The sequence below is a fragment of the Sitophilus oryzae genome, unplaced genomic scaffold, assembly GCF_002938485.1.
Source record: "Sitophilus oryzae breed Bouriz unplaced genomic scaffold, Soryzae_2.0 scaffold_1693_pilon_pilon, whole genome shotgun sequence".
Taxonomy (NCBI): Eukaryota; Metazoa; Arthropoda; class Insecta; order Coleoptera; family Curculionidae; genus Sitophilus; species Sitophilus oryzae.
Genome location: NW_022146383.1, coordinates 756,286 through 773,255, shown reverse-complemented (window position 1 = coordinate 773,255; position 16,970 = coordinate 756,286). Strand labels below are relative to the sequence as shown.

Below are 16,970 nucleotides of genomic sequence, written 5' to 3'. Positions count from 1 at the left end.
CACCAAAACACTTTACTTCTAACACTAAGTGAGTAAGTGTTCTAGGGTAATGTGGTGAATTAGTGTTTTATTTTACCGTTGTAACACCAAAGGTTCCAACCGCAACTGTACTTAATATACAAGAAACTATAAAAGTATCAATTGTTATTATCAAACTATTCAAGAACTATTTAAGATTTATTGCAAACTTTTTTACATTCACTGTATACTGGAATTTTATTTATACCAACTATTTACGTTAAGTTAGAATTCTCTCAGAAGACACTACCAGGAACAATTCAAAATTGTAACAAACCAGCTGTTAAAATTCCTTGGTAGTCTGGTATAGTGACATATTTATGTCATTATACCCATTAAAATGAATTTTAACAATTCTATACCATCATAAATAAATAAAATTCTGTAAGGTATACGACATAGAGAGGAGCTGACAGATCTAGGCATCGAAATGTACAGTGTGCGCCAAAAATGTCGATTTTTTATGTATTATTGAGTCATCAACAAAATATTTATATTGTACGAAAATTAGTCCAGTGGCGGAGATACAAGACAAAATATTGTAATTTTATCAAAGAGAAAAGCTGAATTGTTTCTGCAGAATTTTTTCTCGATAGCCGAATAAAAATTTAAAAAAAACTCAGTTCTTTACAAACGTTTCGCCACACCCTGTAGTAGAGTTCGAAGTGAAACGTTTTCTCTTGCCTACTATGACGGTTTTTTTTCTCTTAAAAAGTCAAAATTTAAACAAATTAATTTCATCCATACTTAATCTATCCTGTATTCCATTAATCTTCATAAAAACGCTAAATTACTGCTAACAAAAAATATTATACAACCTATAACTGAGAAAATACAAAGTTTTGATTGCGTGCACCGTCTGAAACAGCTTGAGAACGACTAAAAATAAAGAAGAACCTAAAAGAAAAAATAAAGACAAAAGAAAAAATAACGAAATAAACGAAAAAAAAAATCCGACGAGCGTAGTAGTAGATCGCAAGCGAGAAAAACCTTTAAACAACTTTTTAGTAATATATATATTTTTTTTGTGTGTTTATATATATTATATATTATCGACAATACAGCGTAAAATAGTTGAATCGAATTGGAAAAAAACTATTTTTTTGTTTACTTTTGAGAGGCACTCTTCTTCATACGGTGTGTTCATGGATCCGCGTTCCTGATGATGGGGGGCAGTGCCTTCTTCTCGCGTTATAAACGTTTGATCTTTTCCGCCGTCACCAAAGGATTTTGACGTTCTAGAATTTTCCTACCCTCGGTCTTGTAGTCGTAGGTGCATTTGTGAAGCTAAAATATAGTATCGCTTATTTTTTGGAAAGTTTCATAAAGCACTGTACATTAATTTGAATTGAAAATGTTTCCATGAAAAATAAGTATTTTTTAATGGAATAAAAAATATCCCATCATTAGCATTTTTTTATTATTTTGTGAATAAAGAAAATCCCACCCTTTGGAAAAAATCCCTTAGGATGGGATTTTTTAATCAAAGATTATCCCATCTTGTGGGATTTTTCCGGAGGATGGCATTTTCTGAGATTAACGAACAATCCCACCCTGCGAGATTTTCACAAACGACATTTTTATGTGAAAGAATGAAATCCTATCCTTTAGGAATATCCCATCTTGTGGGATTTTTTCGGAGGATGGCATTTTCTGAGATTAACGAACAATCCCACCCTGCGAGACTTTCACATACGACATTTTTATGTGAAAGAAGAAAATCCCATCCTTTGGAAAAAATCCTGTAGGATGGGATTTTTAATCAAGGAATATCCCATCTTGTGGGATTTTTTCGGAGGATGGCATTTTCTGAGATTAACGAACAATCCCACCCTGCGAGACTTTCACATACGACATTTTTATGTGAAAGAAGAAAATCCCATCCTTTGAAAAAAATCCCATAGGATAGGATTTTTTAATCAAAGATTATCCCATCTTGTGGGATTTTTCCAGAGGATGGCATTTTCTGAGATTAACGAACAATCCCACCCTGCGAGACTTTCACATACGACATTTTTATGTGAAAGAAGGAAATCCCATCCTTAGGAAAAAATCCCATAGGATGGGATTTTTAATCAAGGAATATCCCATCTTGTGGGATTTTTTCGGAGGATGGCATTTTCTGAGATTAACGAACAATCCCACCCTGCGAAACTTTCACATACGACATTTTTATGTGAAAGAAAATCCCATCCATTGAAAAAAATCCCATAGGATAGGATTTTTTAATCAAAGATTATCCCATCTTGTGGGATTTTTCCAGAGGATGGCATTTTCTGAGATTAACGAACAATCCCACCCTGCGAGACTTTCACATACGACATTTTTATGTGAAAGAAGAAAATCCCATCCTTTGAAAAAAATCCCATAGGATAGGATTTTTTAATCAAAGATTATCCCATCTTGTGGGATTTTTCCAGAGGATGGCATTTTCTGAGATTAACGAACAATCCCACCCTGCGAGACTTTCATATACGACATTTTTATGTGAAAGAAGGAAATCCCATCCTTTGGAAAAAATCACATAGGATGGGATTTTTAATCAAGGAATATCCCATCTTGTGGGATTTTTTCGGAGGATGGCATTTTCTGAGATTAATGAACAATCCCACCCTGTGAGAATTTCACATACGACATTTTTATATGAAAGAAGAAAATCCTATCCTTTGAAAATCTTTTTTCCAGATGTCCAAAAGATTTTTTCCACAGGAAGGGATTTTTGCGATAGAAGAAACATTTCATCCTATGGGATTTTCACATACGACGGTATTTTTTATGTGAATGACCATCCTCTAGAAAAAATGCCATAGGATGGGATTTTCCTTCAATCAGAAAAAAATCCCATCCCGAAGGATTTTTACTAGAGAATGTTTTTTAGTGAGTGATGGAAATGCCCATTTTTGGGATTTTCACATAAGTTGGGATTTTAATGTGAATGAAAAAAATCCCATAATCTGAAGAAATCCCATACCCTGGAAAAAATCCCATAGAATGGGAATCCTATCACTCAGGATAGGAATGCCATTCTATGGGATTTTTTCCAGGGTATGATATTTTCTTTGATGAATAAAAATCCCATCTTATGAGATTTTTCCATACAATGGTATTTCTACGTGAAAGAAAATCCCATTCCCAATGGGATTTTTTCTAGAGGATGGGATTTTTAAAGAAAAATCCCATCCGTTGGAAAAATCACGGAAAATCCCATCTTGTGGGATTTATTTAGAGTATGATAGTAGATATCTAGTGATTTTTATGTGAATGAAGAAAATCCCACTGGATGGGATTTTCTTCAGTCAAAAAAAATATCCAATCTTGTGGAATTTTTTCTAGATGGATTTTTTTTCAGTCACAAAAGCCTACCCTATGGGATTTATTTTAGAGGATGGAATTCTTATGTGAGAAGAAAATCCCATCCTCTAGAAAAATCCCATAGGATGGAATTTTTCTCCTGTAAAAAATCCCATCTTGTGGGATTTTTTCTAGAGGTTGGGATTTTTTGTGTCTGAAAAAAAAATCCCGTTTTGTTAGATTTTCTCTAGGGGATTGGAATTTCTGTGATTAAATAAAAATCCCATGCTATGTGTTTCGACACATACAATGGAATTTTAATTTTGATAAATATAATCCCATCCAGAAAGAAATCCTATATATATTCTGTATTACAATTTATCTAAATGTATGGTAATATTACTAGCAAAACTGAGGTAAAACTAAGCAAAGCGACTCACAGTTTTGCCAAAAATGAGAGTGACCATGATAGTAATTACCTCTGAATATCGATGCTGAGAACAGAATATCCTACCGCATCTACAATTGTAAATATTCGTTATATTTAATTTCCTATTGCACTCCGTACATCTCGACTTCTTTTTTATCACAGGCGGTAATTTCACTTCTTCACTTTTCTCTTCCTCTCTATAAACAAAAATCCTACTATCGAACACACTGTATAGCGTATACACTTACCTCTGTAACGCCGGATCGGTCGAGCCTTCGTTACAGTATCCGTAGAAGTCGTGGAGCAGTTCCTCCTTGGACTTGGGACAAACCTGACTCTCGTCGTTCTTTAACCGTTCTATGCTGGAACTGTCATTGATTAAACTACTAGCGGCGACCACGGAACTACTCGGAGATGGATTATCCTTATTGGAAGAATCCGTTTCCTCCAAATTTTCTTTCCTGTTGAGAATAGTAAAAATAAAAAATCGGTAAAAAAAACTTTTAAGTTAAACGGTTTTATCTTATGTGCACTGAAAACTAGAAAATAATAATAACAATTAGGTATTTTGAAATTCTAGTTCAGAAATATTTTAGTACTAGGCAGAATAGCTTTTAGGCATATTAGACTAAAATAAAAACGTGGGGCCTCTCTGAAATCCTACCTATGGCAAAGCATATCTTTATACTTTGGTAGATCATGAGCTCGGCGTTCGCTGGTGAAGCCGCCACGGCTGGTTATTGATTGTCAAAATCTCCAGTTACGATTACAGCAATAGTTAATGGGCCCCACGTTTTTATTTTAGTCTAATATGCCTAAAAGCTATTCTGCCTAGTACTAAAATATTTCTGAACTAGAAGTTCAAAATACCTAATTGTTATTATTATTTTCTAGTTTTCAGTGCACATAAGATAAAACCGTTTAACTTAAAAGTTTTTTTACGGATTTTTTATTTTCTAGTTTTTAGTATTTAACGGAAATGCCTACCGAATATTCCTCATTCTATTTAATTCATTTAGTGCATCATTATTACATGGTTTTTACCTGATAATTTATTACAATCTGACGCTAACAACTCTCTCTGTCTGTCGCGTTCTGATGCTAGCCTAGACTCATGACGCTCAGGTGTTTCTGACGCTAACAACTCTCTTTGTCTCTCTCGTTGTGATGCCAGCCTAGACTTATGACGCTCAGGTGTTTCTGCCGCTAACAACTCTCTCTGTCTGTCACGTTGTGATGCTAGCCTGGACTCATGACGCTCAGGTGTTTCTGACTCTACCAGCTGCCTTTGTCTCTCACGTTGTGCTATTAACCTGGCATCATGTTGCTCAGGTGTTTCTGTTGCTAACCGTTCTCTTCGTTTCTGTAGTCGACTATAAGTTTCATTTTCACTTTCTTTTGCACGTTTCGTTCTATACTTTTCTTTCGCCTTTTCGAGCCTTCTTTTTCGTTGTGTAGCAGTTTCGTTTTTATTTTTGTTTGTGTTTTTATTTATTGTTTCCATGTTGTTCCCACGAGTAATGGACATTTTAACGGTCGACCCCAGAGGTCCAGTAGAGGGGCAAAGCTATAATATACAACAAGAGGCGCCCAATCTTGAGGGGAAACGCTTGCGACATTACATTTTTAGCCACCCTAATGCCATACAGTCCTCAGCACATTTTAACCTATTACCTTAACTTGGGTGGTAAAGCTACCGCTAACTACGTAGATACATCTAATCACCTATTTTTTTTATCTGTCCTTCTAACGTCACACAATCTTGGACACAACTGTTCTGGACACGACTGCTCATGCCCTCACCTAATACGCCATTTTGTAACGACGTCCATCTTGGATTTTAAATTTTGTCATAATCACAGTATTCTACTTGTGTAGCCCTTTCATTTGATACCCATATCGAGGGGTTGTGGAAAAATATGAAATCCGCCATTTTGTACCGGCGGCCATCTTAGATTTACAATGTTATTGATATTACTATATTGTATTGTCATCGGAACTAAAGGTGTGTACCAAATTTCAGATCAATCTGACAACAGGAAGGTACTTAAATTTCAATTTCCAATTTTGACCCAAATAAACAAACAAATAAATAAATACCGTACAGGTCGAGCTAAATAAAACCGTTTAAAAACAGTATATTTTAAGCTAAATTCTCATATCGCCTCTTACCTATTTCTTCTGCTGTACAAGGGCGATCTCCTCTCGCTCCTAAAGTACAGATCGCAATAGTTGGACTGCTGTTTGGGAGCGTATTGGGGCGGTATGGCGCTGGGCGTCGACAGGTACTGCGGCACGAAATAATTCGTACCGGAACACACGCCGAATTCCGTCGAGGACTTGGAGAACTTCCCCAGGTCCGAGTTGAGGTTAGTTTGGGTGTTCTCCAGGCTGTCGTAGTTGTATTCTAACCCACCCTGGTGGCGTTTCACTAAACCAACCTACGTGAAGAGAAGTAAACTTATAATTATAATAATAATAAAATCGTGGCTTTGTCATAATATTTAAGTATTTCAGTTCTTAGTAGGGCAGTTAGAAAAGGGGTAGTCCGAAAAAGAACGTGAACTGGGAGTCGGCGTCGCTTTGTTTTGTGACAATTTCAAATGGTCAACAATAATTGTTGAACATCTTCTAAAATTATAATTATGTACCTTTAAAAAAATCGTTATAAACGAAATCAGATTTTTGTCATAGTTTAAGTTTTTACAAGGAAGTACCAATTCGTAGGGCAATATTTCTTTATATTGTCACTCGGTAAAAACGTAAACATCAAGGGACAAAACAGGTATTAATTTAAAAATTATAAAAGTAAGATTGGTTGACAAATAAAGATTTTTTATGAATGAGTTTTTTTTGTCTTAATAGTGGTTGAGTATATTAGAATTTTGTTTCTTAAAAATCCACTGTCCGCCAGTCGACCAGACCCCAATATGATTAACATTTTTATTTTTTAATTTAAATCAGAAATTTTATGAGAAAAATACAGGAGATAAAAAGAATTTAAATTAATCGGCATGTAGTAATAACACAGATTATAAACTTATCGTCAAAAGCATTGTTTTCGTGGTTACACCGGAAGTCGCCATTAACTTCCTTATTTCAAATGGAACACCCTGTATATTATTTAATTTTTGGATTTCTCAGAAAATTTTATGATGAGTTTCATTAGATTTCCCTATACCTATTTTCAACTGTTTCTCAGATATCTTGATTTATTTGAAAATTTTTACATTTTTACCCCTATTTTTAACAGTGGGTCTTTTACTCATTTTGAATTGGTGATAAACGCTTCTGCGGTAAACTGGAGCAGAGGACTAATACTTTCGAAGTCCATATTGACAACTAATTTATCTCATACAGGGTGTCCAAAATTCGATAACTGATTAGATTATTTTCAAACTCAAAAAAGTCCGTTTTTTCAGATGAGACACCCTATATATTTTTCGATAGTTGGATGCAGAATTCAATTCTGCATCGATTTGCTATAACTTTCCCTATACCCATTTTCAACAGTTTTCTTTTTAATCCGTATATTTCACTTTAATTCAATTTTTGGCAGAATCGACAATATCGTTTGTGTTTTTTTAAAATAAAATAATCATGTTAAAGTAATGAAATTGAATGTAATTAGAACATACGAACAAAACAGGAACAAAACGAAAGTGAAAACGTATAAAATATAACATAACATAACACACCAAAGGTATAACAGTAACGGTGAGGCATTAATTATTAACACTAGACGTTAGTGTATCGCTACCATAATAAAAAAAAAGTAAACACAATAATTACAAAAATTATTGTTCGAAGTGACCGCTATGAACGAAAATTTTTGTAATTATTGAGTTAACTTTTTTTTATTATTGTAGGGATACACTAACGTCGAGTATTAATAATTAATGCCTCCCCGTTACTGTTGAAAATACGTTTGTTTTGTTATGTTATGTTATATTTTATATGTTTTCACTTTTGTTTTGTTCCTGTTGTGTTCGTATGTTCTAATTACATTCAATTTCTTTACTTTAACATAATTATTGTCTTTTAAAAAACCCAAACGATATTGTCGATTCTGCCAAAAATTGAATTAAAGTAAAAAATACGGATTAACAAAAAAACCGTTGAAAATGGGTATAGGGAAAGTTATAGCAAATGGATGCAGAATTGAATTCTGCATCCAACTATCGAAAAATATACAGGGTGTCTCATTTGAAAAAATGAACTATTTTGAGTTTGAAAATAATCTTATCAGTTATCAGATTTTGGACACCCTGTATGCAATAAATTAATTGTCAATATGGATTTCTAAAGTATTAATTCTCTGCTACGGTTTACCGCAGAAGCGTTTATCACCGATTCAAAATGAGTAAAAGACCGACTGTTAAAAATAGGGGTAAATCTGTAAACATTTTCAAATAAATCAAGATATCTGATAAACAGTTGAAAATAGGTATAGGAAAACCTAATGAAACTCATCATAAAATTTTCTTAGAAATTCAAAAATAAAATAATATACAGGGTGTTCCATTTAAAATAAGGAAGTTAACGGCGACTTCCGGTGTAACCGGAAGTGGTGTGACCTTGAAAATATTTTTAAATGAAAGGAAAGGTTAAATAACCCTAAGTCTCAAAATTTCAAGCTTCTAAGTTTTTCCTAACCTCAAAAACTTCTAACGAACGGCTACGGTGAGAAACCCTGTATAATAAATTTTTCACATACTCGCTATTTAAACCCCAGTGTATGGTTGTTTACGATATTCCCCGATGGTGGCAGCACCGGCGGAGAACGCACCAAGCCTATACACTCTGGATAAAATCTGTTTTAAAATAAACAAGAAATACTATAAAATTAACAGAAAACAAGCATAAGAAATATTTACTTAGTCTTTATAACCTCTAAAATTCCACCCACCTTGCACGTGGCGCTGTGTTTCAGCCTGTCCCCCGCCGGCTCCCTGATCTCCCACAACTCCTGCCCCCTCTCCTCCAGTTCAATCCCATTGGGCGAACTTTTCGGCCGCTCCGCCCCCTCCGATGAAAGCACCAATCGCGTCAAGTGCACCCTATTCCTAGCTCCCACCGCTATACCCTCCTCCTCATCCAGGAAATGCAACTGATCAGCCAATTTAGTGCTCATTTCCTCCACCACGGAGGCATTGTTGATCTCCAGGATCGGACTACCGTCTCTGCTTTTCGATATTAGGCTCGGCAAAGGGTTTGTGTTGTTCCAGGGGGATGACATCTTGTTATCCAGAGACGTAATTTTACTGGAAATGTCCGGGATTAAAGGTCCCAAGCTTCTCGCAGCCAACTCCGGTAAAATCTTGGATTCCTGGCCTAATCCCAGCTCGAAGTTACTATCCAGAAACCCGGATCCTCCCGAGGACAAAATAGGATCCTCTTCCAGATTTATAACCGGATTTAACAGTTCTTCATCGTCCGATTTGCTTCTCCAGTCGTTCCGATCTCGGGAGTACACTGTGTACTGGCTGGAACTGGAACTATTAGATGAGTCGGAGCGTTCCAGAGATTCCTTTTTCCTGGCGATGCGCGCGTAGTTTTGTCTCGTGTGAGAGTAGGACGAGGATAGAGAGTTTTTGCGTTCGTTGTATATGGATTTGGAGGTGGTACTGCTCGGTTTGGGTATGGAAAGGTTCTGGATGACCTTGGGCCTGGTGCGGTGTTTGTCCTTGAGCGCGATCTCTTCGCTTTCCGATTGGTTGCCTTCGTCTAAATGGGTTAAAAAGGGATAAAAATAGTTTATTGTTTTAAAAATAAAAAAAAATTGTGTGTGCACTATACTAAGGGCTGGCAAAGGTTAGTCTTGGGTCGAGATTTCCGTATGTAAGAAGAGTACAATGCCTTTATAATGTACTGAACAAAGAGAGAACAGTAAACACGTTGCCAAACGTACGAATTAAACCGAGAAACTGCGCACATTGCTAAGAGACGTGGAAGGGGATATAGCAGATTTGTCGCAGTCCACCGGTCGACCCAATCAGTACCTCTGTCAGTACTTAAAGTTCTAGGGAAAGGTGTACATCATGCGTTCAGCTTCACAATTTAATTACGCCTCGCGATACTTTGTTTGTTTATTTATTAACGAATCGTTGTAACTTTCCCTTTAGTTTGAAAATTTTTAAGTGCAAGTTAGAAACACTTAAAAAAAAATCAGTGGAATGGGCTCTTTCACAAAAAATAAAATACCCAATTCAAGGACAAAATCTGAAATAGAAGACTATCTTCAGTATATTTATCAAAAAAAAGTAGTTCCATGACATTGAATAATTTTTATAGGCCCTCAAAATTGCTTTAATTTGAAAAAATTTTAAAGTGCCAATTGATGACGTATGAAAAATACGCCCAATCACATTGCAGAACCGTGCTCGTGCGCCAGCCAACAACTGGCAACATTGCGATTTGATTTGACCAGCACCACCTCAACTCAAGGCTAATCAACATGATATGGGCAAGGCAAATATGGCGGCGAAGGCAGCGCATTATTAAATTGTTTACCTCTAACCTGAAAAGCCGTTTGATAGAGAGTTATCCCGTGGTCTAAAAGGAATTTTTAAGAATGTCAATTATAAACTTGTGTATAGTGCTAATAATAAATTACAACAATTATTAGGTAATCCAAAGGATAAAACACCTCCACTAGAAAGGTCAGGTATTTATGAAATTTCTTGTAAAGATTGTAATCAGAAATATGTTGGGCAAACTTATTTATTTTTTACTTTTTAGTTAATATTGATCTTCTCAATATTAACTAGATTTAAAGAACATTTAGCTCAGATAAGATATGGTAGACCGGATAAATCTTGCGTTGCCGAACATATTGTTGATAAAGAACATTGTATAGATCTTAATAATTTAAAATTAATTAAACAAGTCTCAAATTACGGGCAATTAGATGCATATGAAACCATCAGAATTAATAAATGTAAAGATAGTATGAACAGAGTCAATGGTCCAATTCCTTCAAGTTCTTTGTTCCTTCTACTCTAGTGGCGGAAATTAACTGTTACGCTCAGTGGGCTCTGACTCGGTTGGCTAGATTTTGCCACGCCCACTCGGTACCTACTGGGCGAGTATATAAACGCTCAACTTGTAGATTGTACTTTAGTTTATAATCATCTGCTGATGATGCTAACATGGTTGGCGAAACGCGCCTCCAGTGTAAAAGTAAAAGTGTTTTGGTGTATTGTGGTGATTTAGTGTAATTTTATTTTGCTGTGTAACACCAAAGGTTCCAACCCTCAACTGTAAAATGAGTTTTTCTATCGACTACTAAGGTGTAGCTACTAAAAAAATGTACCAATCTCTATTTGAAATAGATGAAGTATCTTCAAAAAATAACAAAAAAATTTTAATTTTTTCTAAACATGTAATAAATGAATTTAAAAGATATTGCAAAGATTACCTTACCTGATCTTTCAAATATGGTCAAATCCATATTATCAATGATGCCAGAGGCGCAATCCTCCAGAAACTTGTAGGAAATACACTTCTTCCCTTCTTCCACCATGAAAAACTTGTCAAATGAATCATCTTTGTCGATTTCGGAGGTGCAAGCCTCGTCTTTTCTGGTCCTGCTCTTCCTTTTTTCGTTCAGATCCTCCATCTTTTTACGAATCATCGCCAATTTGGTGCACATCTGAGTGTCCTCCACCAATCTACAATAAATCGAGCTAAAAAATACTAAATAATCGAACGGTTCTGACAAAAATAACGAAAGAAAAACTATTTTTATGTTGTTTTAAAGTTGGTAACAAATGAAAATATATTTTTTATTTCTTCAAAAAAGTCCTATTACGCCAAGTGCACTCGAAGAAAATCTACAAAATAAAATAGTATATTTCTTCCAGTGGTCGGAAGCAAAAAAATGTAAAAAAGATGAACAAAGAGAAAAAAAATCTGTTGATTTTTTATTTGTTACCGTTCTGTTAATTTTAACATAACATCAACGGTATTTATGCAACAAATTGTAAGTTTTGGATTCGTTGAAGGACTATTAGAGCTACAATTTAAAAATATTTTTACAAGATACAGAGTGTCCCAAATAAATAAAAAATATCAAAGTTGTATTTTTTTCAAAACAGATCACCTTGTATATTATTACATTTTTAGTTTCTACGATTAAAATAAAGGTTGATTTGATTAAGGTTTATCGCACTTAAATCTTACCGTTTTTGAAATATTTTCAGTTGTGTGAAATTGCAGTAAAAATTTTAAGGTTTCATTTCTCCAAGGGTATCAAAGTTTTTAATATTAAAAATTTACTGAAGTTTATTTACTGATCAGTTATTGTGTTGCAATAATAAAAATAATACTACCTCATACAGAGTGTCTAAAAATTTATTTTAAATAATTTCTAGCTGTAAACGACAATAACTTGTTTAATTTAAATGGAACATCCTGTATATTTTAGGAGAATCAGATGCACAATTTAATTGTCTATCAAATTGTATTATACCATTTTTATCTATCCTTTCAAGTTTTCTTAGAAAATGCATTTTCTTATAATTTAGACCTCATTTATTAATATACCCATGGAATATTGACATTTTAGATTGTTTTTAAAAACAACAAATGTACAAAATGTACAGGTGCTAAAAACGATAATATTACTAGCCAATTTCTATTGAAAAAGAAAACTATTTAAATCTTTATAAAACCTTGTAGGTTAGATAGTCTGGTAGTATAATTTTTATAATTGCAACACTGGTATTACTGTTGGTCTCTGTAGGATTAACACAGCAGTGTTTACAAAAATTACTATTTTATGTTGTAGATTTTTTTACAGCGGCGAAATACCCAGATGTTTTTCTATTTGAAGATAATCCAAGTGTCTGAAAAGTGTATACTCTTACCTTTGAAAGGTCTCCAAAGTGTCCTTCTTGGAGGACTTTGACGGAGGAGATATGGTACTCTCGCTGTAGGGCGAGTACGATCCGTCTTCGTTTTCTATTACGCGCAGCAGGTTTATTATGTCGCCCTCTTTGAACACCAACACAGACACTTTAGACCCAGAAGTCACTTCATCTCTATAAGATGATAATAATTTAGATTAAACCGTACAGAAATATTCAGTATAGTAATTTAACGTGTTAAAATCAAAGTAGGTCTCACATTGGAGACTCTCCACTGCCACCCCTATTGTGATTAAGTTACTGAAATCAAATTTTATTTCACCCTCATTACCCATTTGCAGAGAAGTTAAGCGTTACATTATAGTTTACATATTTTTACAGACCCTCTACATTCAATTTATAATCTTGTAACCCTACATTTAATATAGTTAAAAGTAATATATATATATATATATATATATATATATATATATATATATATATATATATATATATATATATATCAGATCATATTTCAGATTAAGAACTGTCAGATCAGATTAAGAACTGATATTGTATTAACTGGCTTGTAACTAATACAAGGACAAAAGTAACTTTGAGACAGATATCAGTCAAACTGATATAGCAATATCAGATTAAGAATTGATATTGTATTAACGCTTGTAACTAATACAAGGACAAATGTAACTTTGACACAGATATCAGTCAAACTGATATAGCAATATCAGATTAAGAATTGATATTGTATTAACGCTTGTAACTAATACAAGGACAAATGTAACTTTGAGACAGATATCAGTCAAACTGATATAACAATATCAGATTAAGAACTGATATTGTATTAACTGGCTTGTAACTAATACAAGGACAAACATAACTTTGAGACAGATATCAGTCAAACTGATATAGCAATATCAGATTAAGAACTGATATTGTATTAACTGGCTTGTAACTATACAAGGACAAACATAACTTTGAGACAGATATCAGTCAAACTGATATAGCAATATCAGATTAAGAACTGAGATTGTATTAACTGGCTTGTAACTAATACAAGGACAAACATAACTTTGAGACAGATATCAGTCATACTGATATAGCAATATCAGATATATATCACCTTGTAACTAATATTGCATCTAATAGACACTGACTGGTTTATATCTACCACATGTTCTTTATTTTCAGCCTGTTCTCAGAGTAGCCTGAAGCCAATTAAACTGATATAGCAATTACACTGATTAAAAACTGATATTGTGCGAACTGGCTTGAAACTAATACAAGGACAAATATAACTCTAAGGCACATATCAGTCACACTGAGATAACAATAACAAGTAAAGCACATTATAACTGATATTGCATGAAATAGACACTTTATTTTAGGCCTGTTCTCAGAATAGACATATACCAATTAAACTGATATAGCTATATCAGATATTGCACATGTAACTACTACAAGAAAACATATAATAACAGTAAATTAGACAATCTTATATAGCAATATCAGTTTGCTGACTGATATAGATACTCCATAACAATAATAATTTGTGATCAATACATACGCGCTGTTCTCCAAAAGCTCTCTGAGCTCCTTCAACAGATAGTGATCGCAGGACACCGATAGTCTCCTGGTGGATATGGGGCCCCCTCTCATGGAAGCAACCAAAGTCAAAGTGGATCCATTGATAATACCCGAATCGCATAGTCTGATAGTGTCTTTCAGTTCCGTAGACCGAAAGATGAGGTTCTGCTGATAGATTGGTATCCCTGGGAAAAGAAAAATAGAACAAATATTGTTAACTTTAAATTTTAAGAATTTTGCAAATTCTGATATAAAAACTGCCTGAAAAAAAGACTGATAATATTTTGATAATCTAGTATTGGCTTTATCATTATTATAGACCACAAACAAAAATAAGCATATAACAACAAAAATAATAGTTTCACAAAAACACGATATAAACATTAGTCACAGTGTTTGTGACTAAACAAAACATGTTTAAACAAATTAAAATATATCTGATAACGCACAGAAAAACAAAAATTAAACCTAAAATAGCCTCATACTAAATAATCCAATTAATAAAAATCAATAATTCTGTAATTCACATAGCCAAATTTTTTTTAACTTTTATCAAATTTTTAATTATCTTTGAATTATTTAGAAAACAAAAACTTAACTGGATATCTTCTTATCTTATAATATAAAATAATATCTAGTCTACTAAAATTAATCTTCAAAAGGACACCTAAATATTTTTAAAATAAATTTTCCATTGCTTCAGAATATTCAGAATGAAAAAAAAATACACACATACAAAAATATTTTACTAACATACATTTTAAAGGTGATATGAGTCACAGGGTCATAAACAAATATATAAACATTCTAAATAATTTCTGATAGACATAAAAATTAATAGTTCTACAAGGTTATACATATGAAAAATTCGCGGAAATATTTTTATGAAGCAAAATTTACTGTAAAAAATTATCTTTTCATGGATTTAAATCCTCAAACTATCAAAATGTATTAATTTAATCATGAATACTTACATAAACACATAAATTAATAATTGCATATGAAATTCTCTAAATACCTTATTAAAAAAATGGTTAAAACAACTCGCTGAATCATGTGTTGTTTTGTTCATAAGATATAAATAAAAATTTGCATAGTACTAAAATAGTAACAAATGTATTACTTGGTGGTATCTAATATACCCACACTAAATCATGAAATAGGATCAACAAGAACATATAAAAACACTAGAATATACAACTAAGAATAGATAAAATTGATTTGTTTGTTAAGACTAAAAAATATGCACTTGAGCCTTTATGAGCATAAAATGATCACAGAATCATAACAAATAATTAAGAATCCTGTGTCCTAGTAGTCAAACAAATAAAAACACTAATAGGTATAAAACACACAACAAAAGCTGTAGGTTAGAGCAACTTAGTGAATCATAGATTGTTTTGTTTATGATATAAATAAAAATTGCATAACATTAAAATAGTAACGAATGTATTATTATTACTTGTCCAATCTAATATACCCACTAAATCCTGAAATAGGACCAAAAAGAATGTATAAAAACAAACAATGCTACAATAACAACTAATCTACAGTAACTACTCTAAGAATAGAGGAATTTGTTTTGTTTGTTTAGACTAAAAAATACGCATATACATATTGTGCATATGCATTAAGCACAAGGTAGTCCCTGAAATCATGCCAAATAATTAAAAATCCTCGTTAAACAACAAATAAGACCTCTAAACACTAAAACACTACGAAATCGACTTCTAAGAACGTGCACCTACCTTCAACCCTGTAAATTTTCTTCTTGATGTCGGCCACCGTCTCGTTGGACGACACTTTGATATCGAAGGTAGTGCCCAACAGTGTTTTGATCTGAATTTCCATGTTGGGCTCGTCGAAACACTCGGAAAATCCGTCGTCGTCCGACATTTTTGGGCCTGTTTTGTGTGTCCTTTTTTTTTCCTTCTCTTCTCGCTAAACAATCCTGACAGTTGACATATATCCAATTAAAGGCTGGACTTCTAACAACACCTGGACCTTCTTACACCTGGCGAACGGTGAAAAACCGACGATTTTCCAACATTTAAGGGCGAAAATGTATCGGCTCCAGATCACACGAAATCTAGAAAATAAATTTGACGTTTCAGCTATCAACACGTTGCGTGCTGCGAACGAAAATCTCGAAAGTGACGCGATCAAACCAAACACCCTTTTTTTTCGCAAATAAATCGATTAAGCTCACAAATTTACTTACCATTGGGAAGGAGGAGATTCACCGTGAATACACGATCATGAGAAGGTTTTTCTGTAATCACGCACACGGGCAGAGGAAACTTATGCAAGCGCTTGATGCCAACAGAAAAAAATCGAGGCGAGAATGGTTCGGGCTATTTTTAGCCGAAAGGAAACGGCGCCTCGCGGCGACCAGCACTAAAAGATGACGCAAATTCGGGCAATGTTTTGAAAATACGCGAATCCGGTCAAATCAACCCTCGGCACATCGAAAAAATCACTATTGGTGCGATTCACTTTTCCACAACCCACATCGGATTTGGAAAAGAATCACTTTGAATGACGTTGTTGACGGATGCTTGACAACGTATCCATAGATTATCCAGAAAGAGGGGCGTATGCAAAGGGAGTGTCTATTGGTACGCTAAGGATAAATTAATAAATTAACCGTTTGGTTTAAAAATAACTTTGAAAAATAAGGAATTAAAAAATAATTATAATTAATTAGTGGTTAATTACCAACAATAATAGTTAAATCAATGGTAAAGGCCGTGGTAGAGGTGTGGACCCGGTGAACC

General features: G+C 33.9%; 1 protein-coding gene across 1 annotated transcript; it reads right to left on the bottom strand.

Moving 5' to 3' along the window:
* Positions 1–482: 482 nt before the first annotated feature.
* Positions 483–16,731, bottom strand: LOC115881011. Its single transcript, XM_030898362.1, has 10 exons — positions 16,415–16,731; positions 15,942–16,282; positions 14,174–14,378; positions 12,610–12,783; positions 11,165–11,412; positions 8,649–9,466; positions 5,912–6,180; positions 3,988–4,200; positions 3,789–3,936; positions 483–1,305 (listed from the first exon to the last, which is right to left on the bottom strand). The coding sequence occupies exons 2-10, from the start codon at positions 16,087–16,089 to the stop codon at positions 1,210–1,212; spliced, it is 2,319 nt and encodes a 772-aa protein (XP_030754222.1). The 5' UTR covers positions 16,090–16,282; positions 16,415–16,731; the 3' UTR covers positions 483–1,209.
* Positions 16,732–16,970: the final 239 nt, after the last annotated feature.

Excerpts from the sequence above, each read along its gene's own strand:
- LOC115881011 (XM_030898362.1), bottom strand. The coding sequence starts at position 16,089 with ATGTCGGACGACGACGGATTTTCCGAGTGTTTCGACGAGCCCAACATG. Across the intron at positions 11,413-12,609 it reads ACTTTGGAGACCTTTCAAAG|ATTGGTGGAGGACACTCAGA; the intron begins GTAAGAGTATAC and ends GATTTATTGTAG. Across the intron at positions 3,937-3,987 it reads ACCGATCCGGCGTTACAGAG|AGAGGAAGAGAAAAGTGAAG; the intron begins GTAAGTGTATAC and ends TTTTGTTTATAG.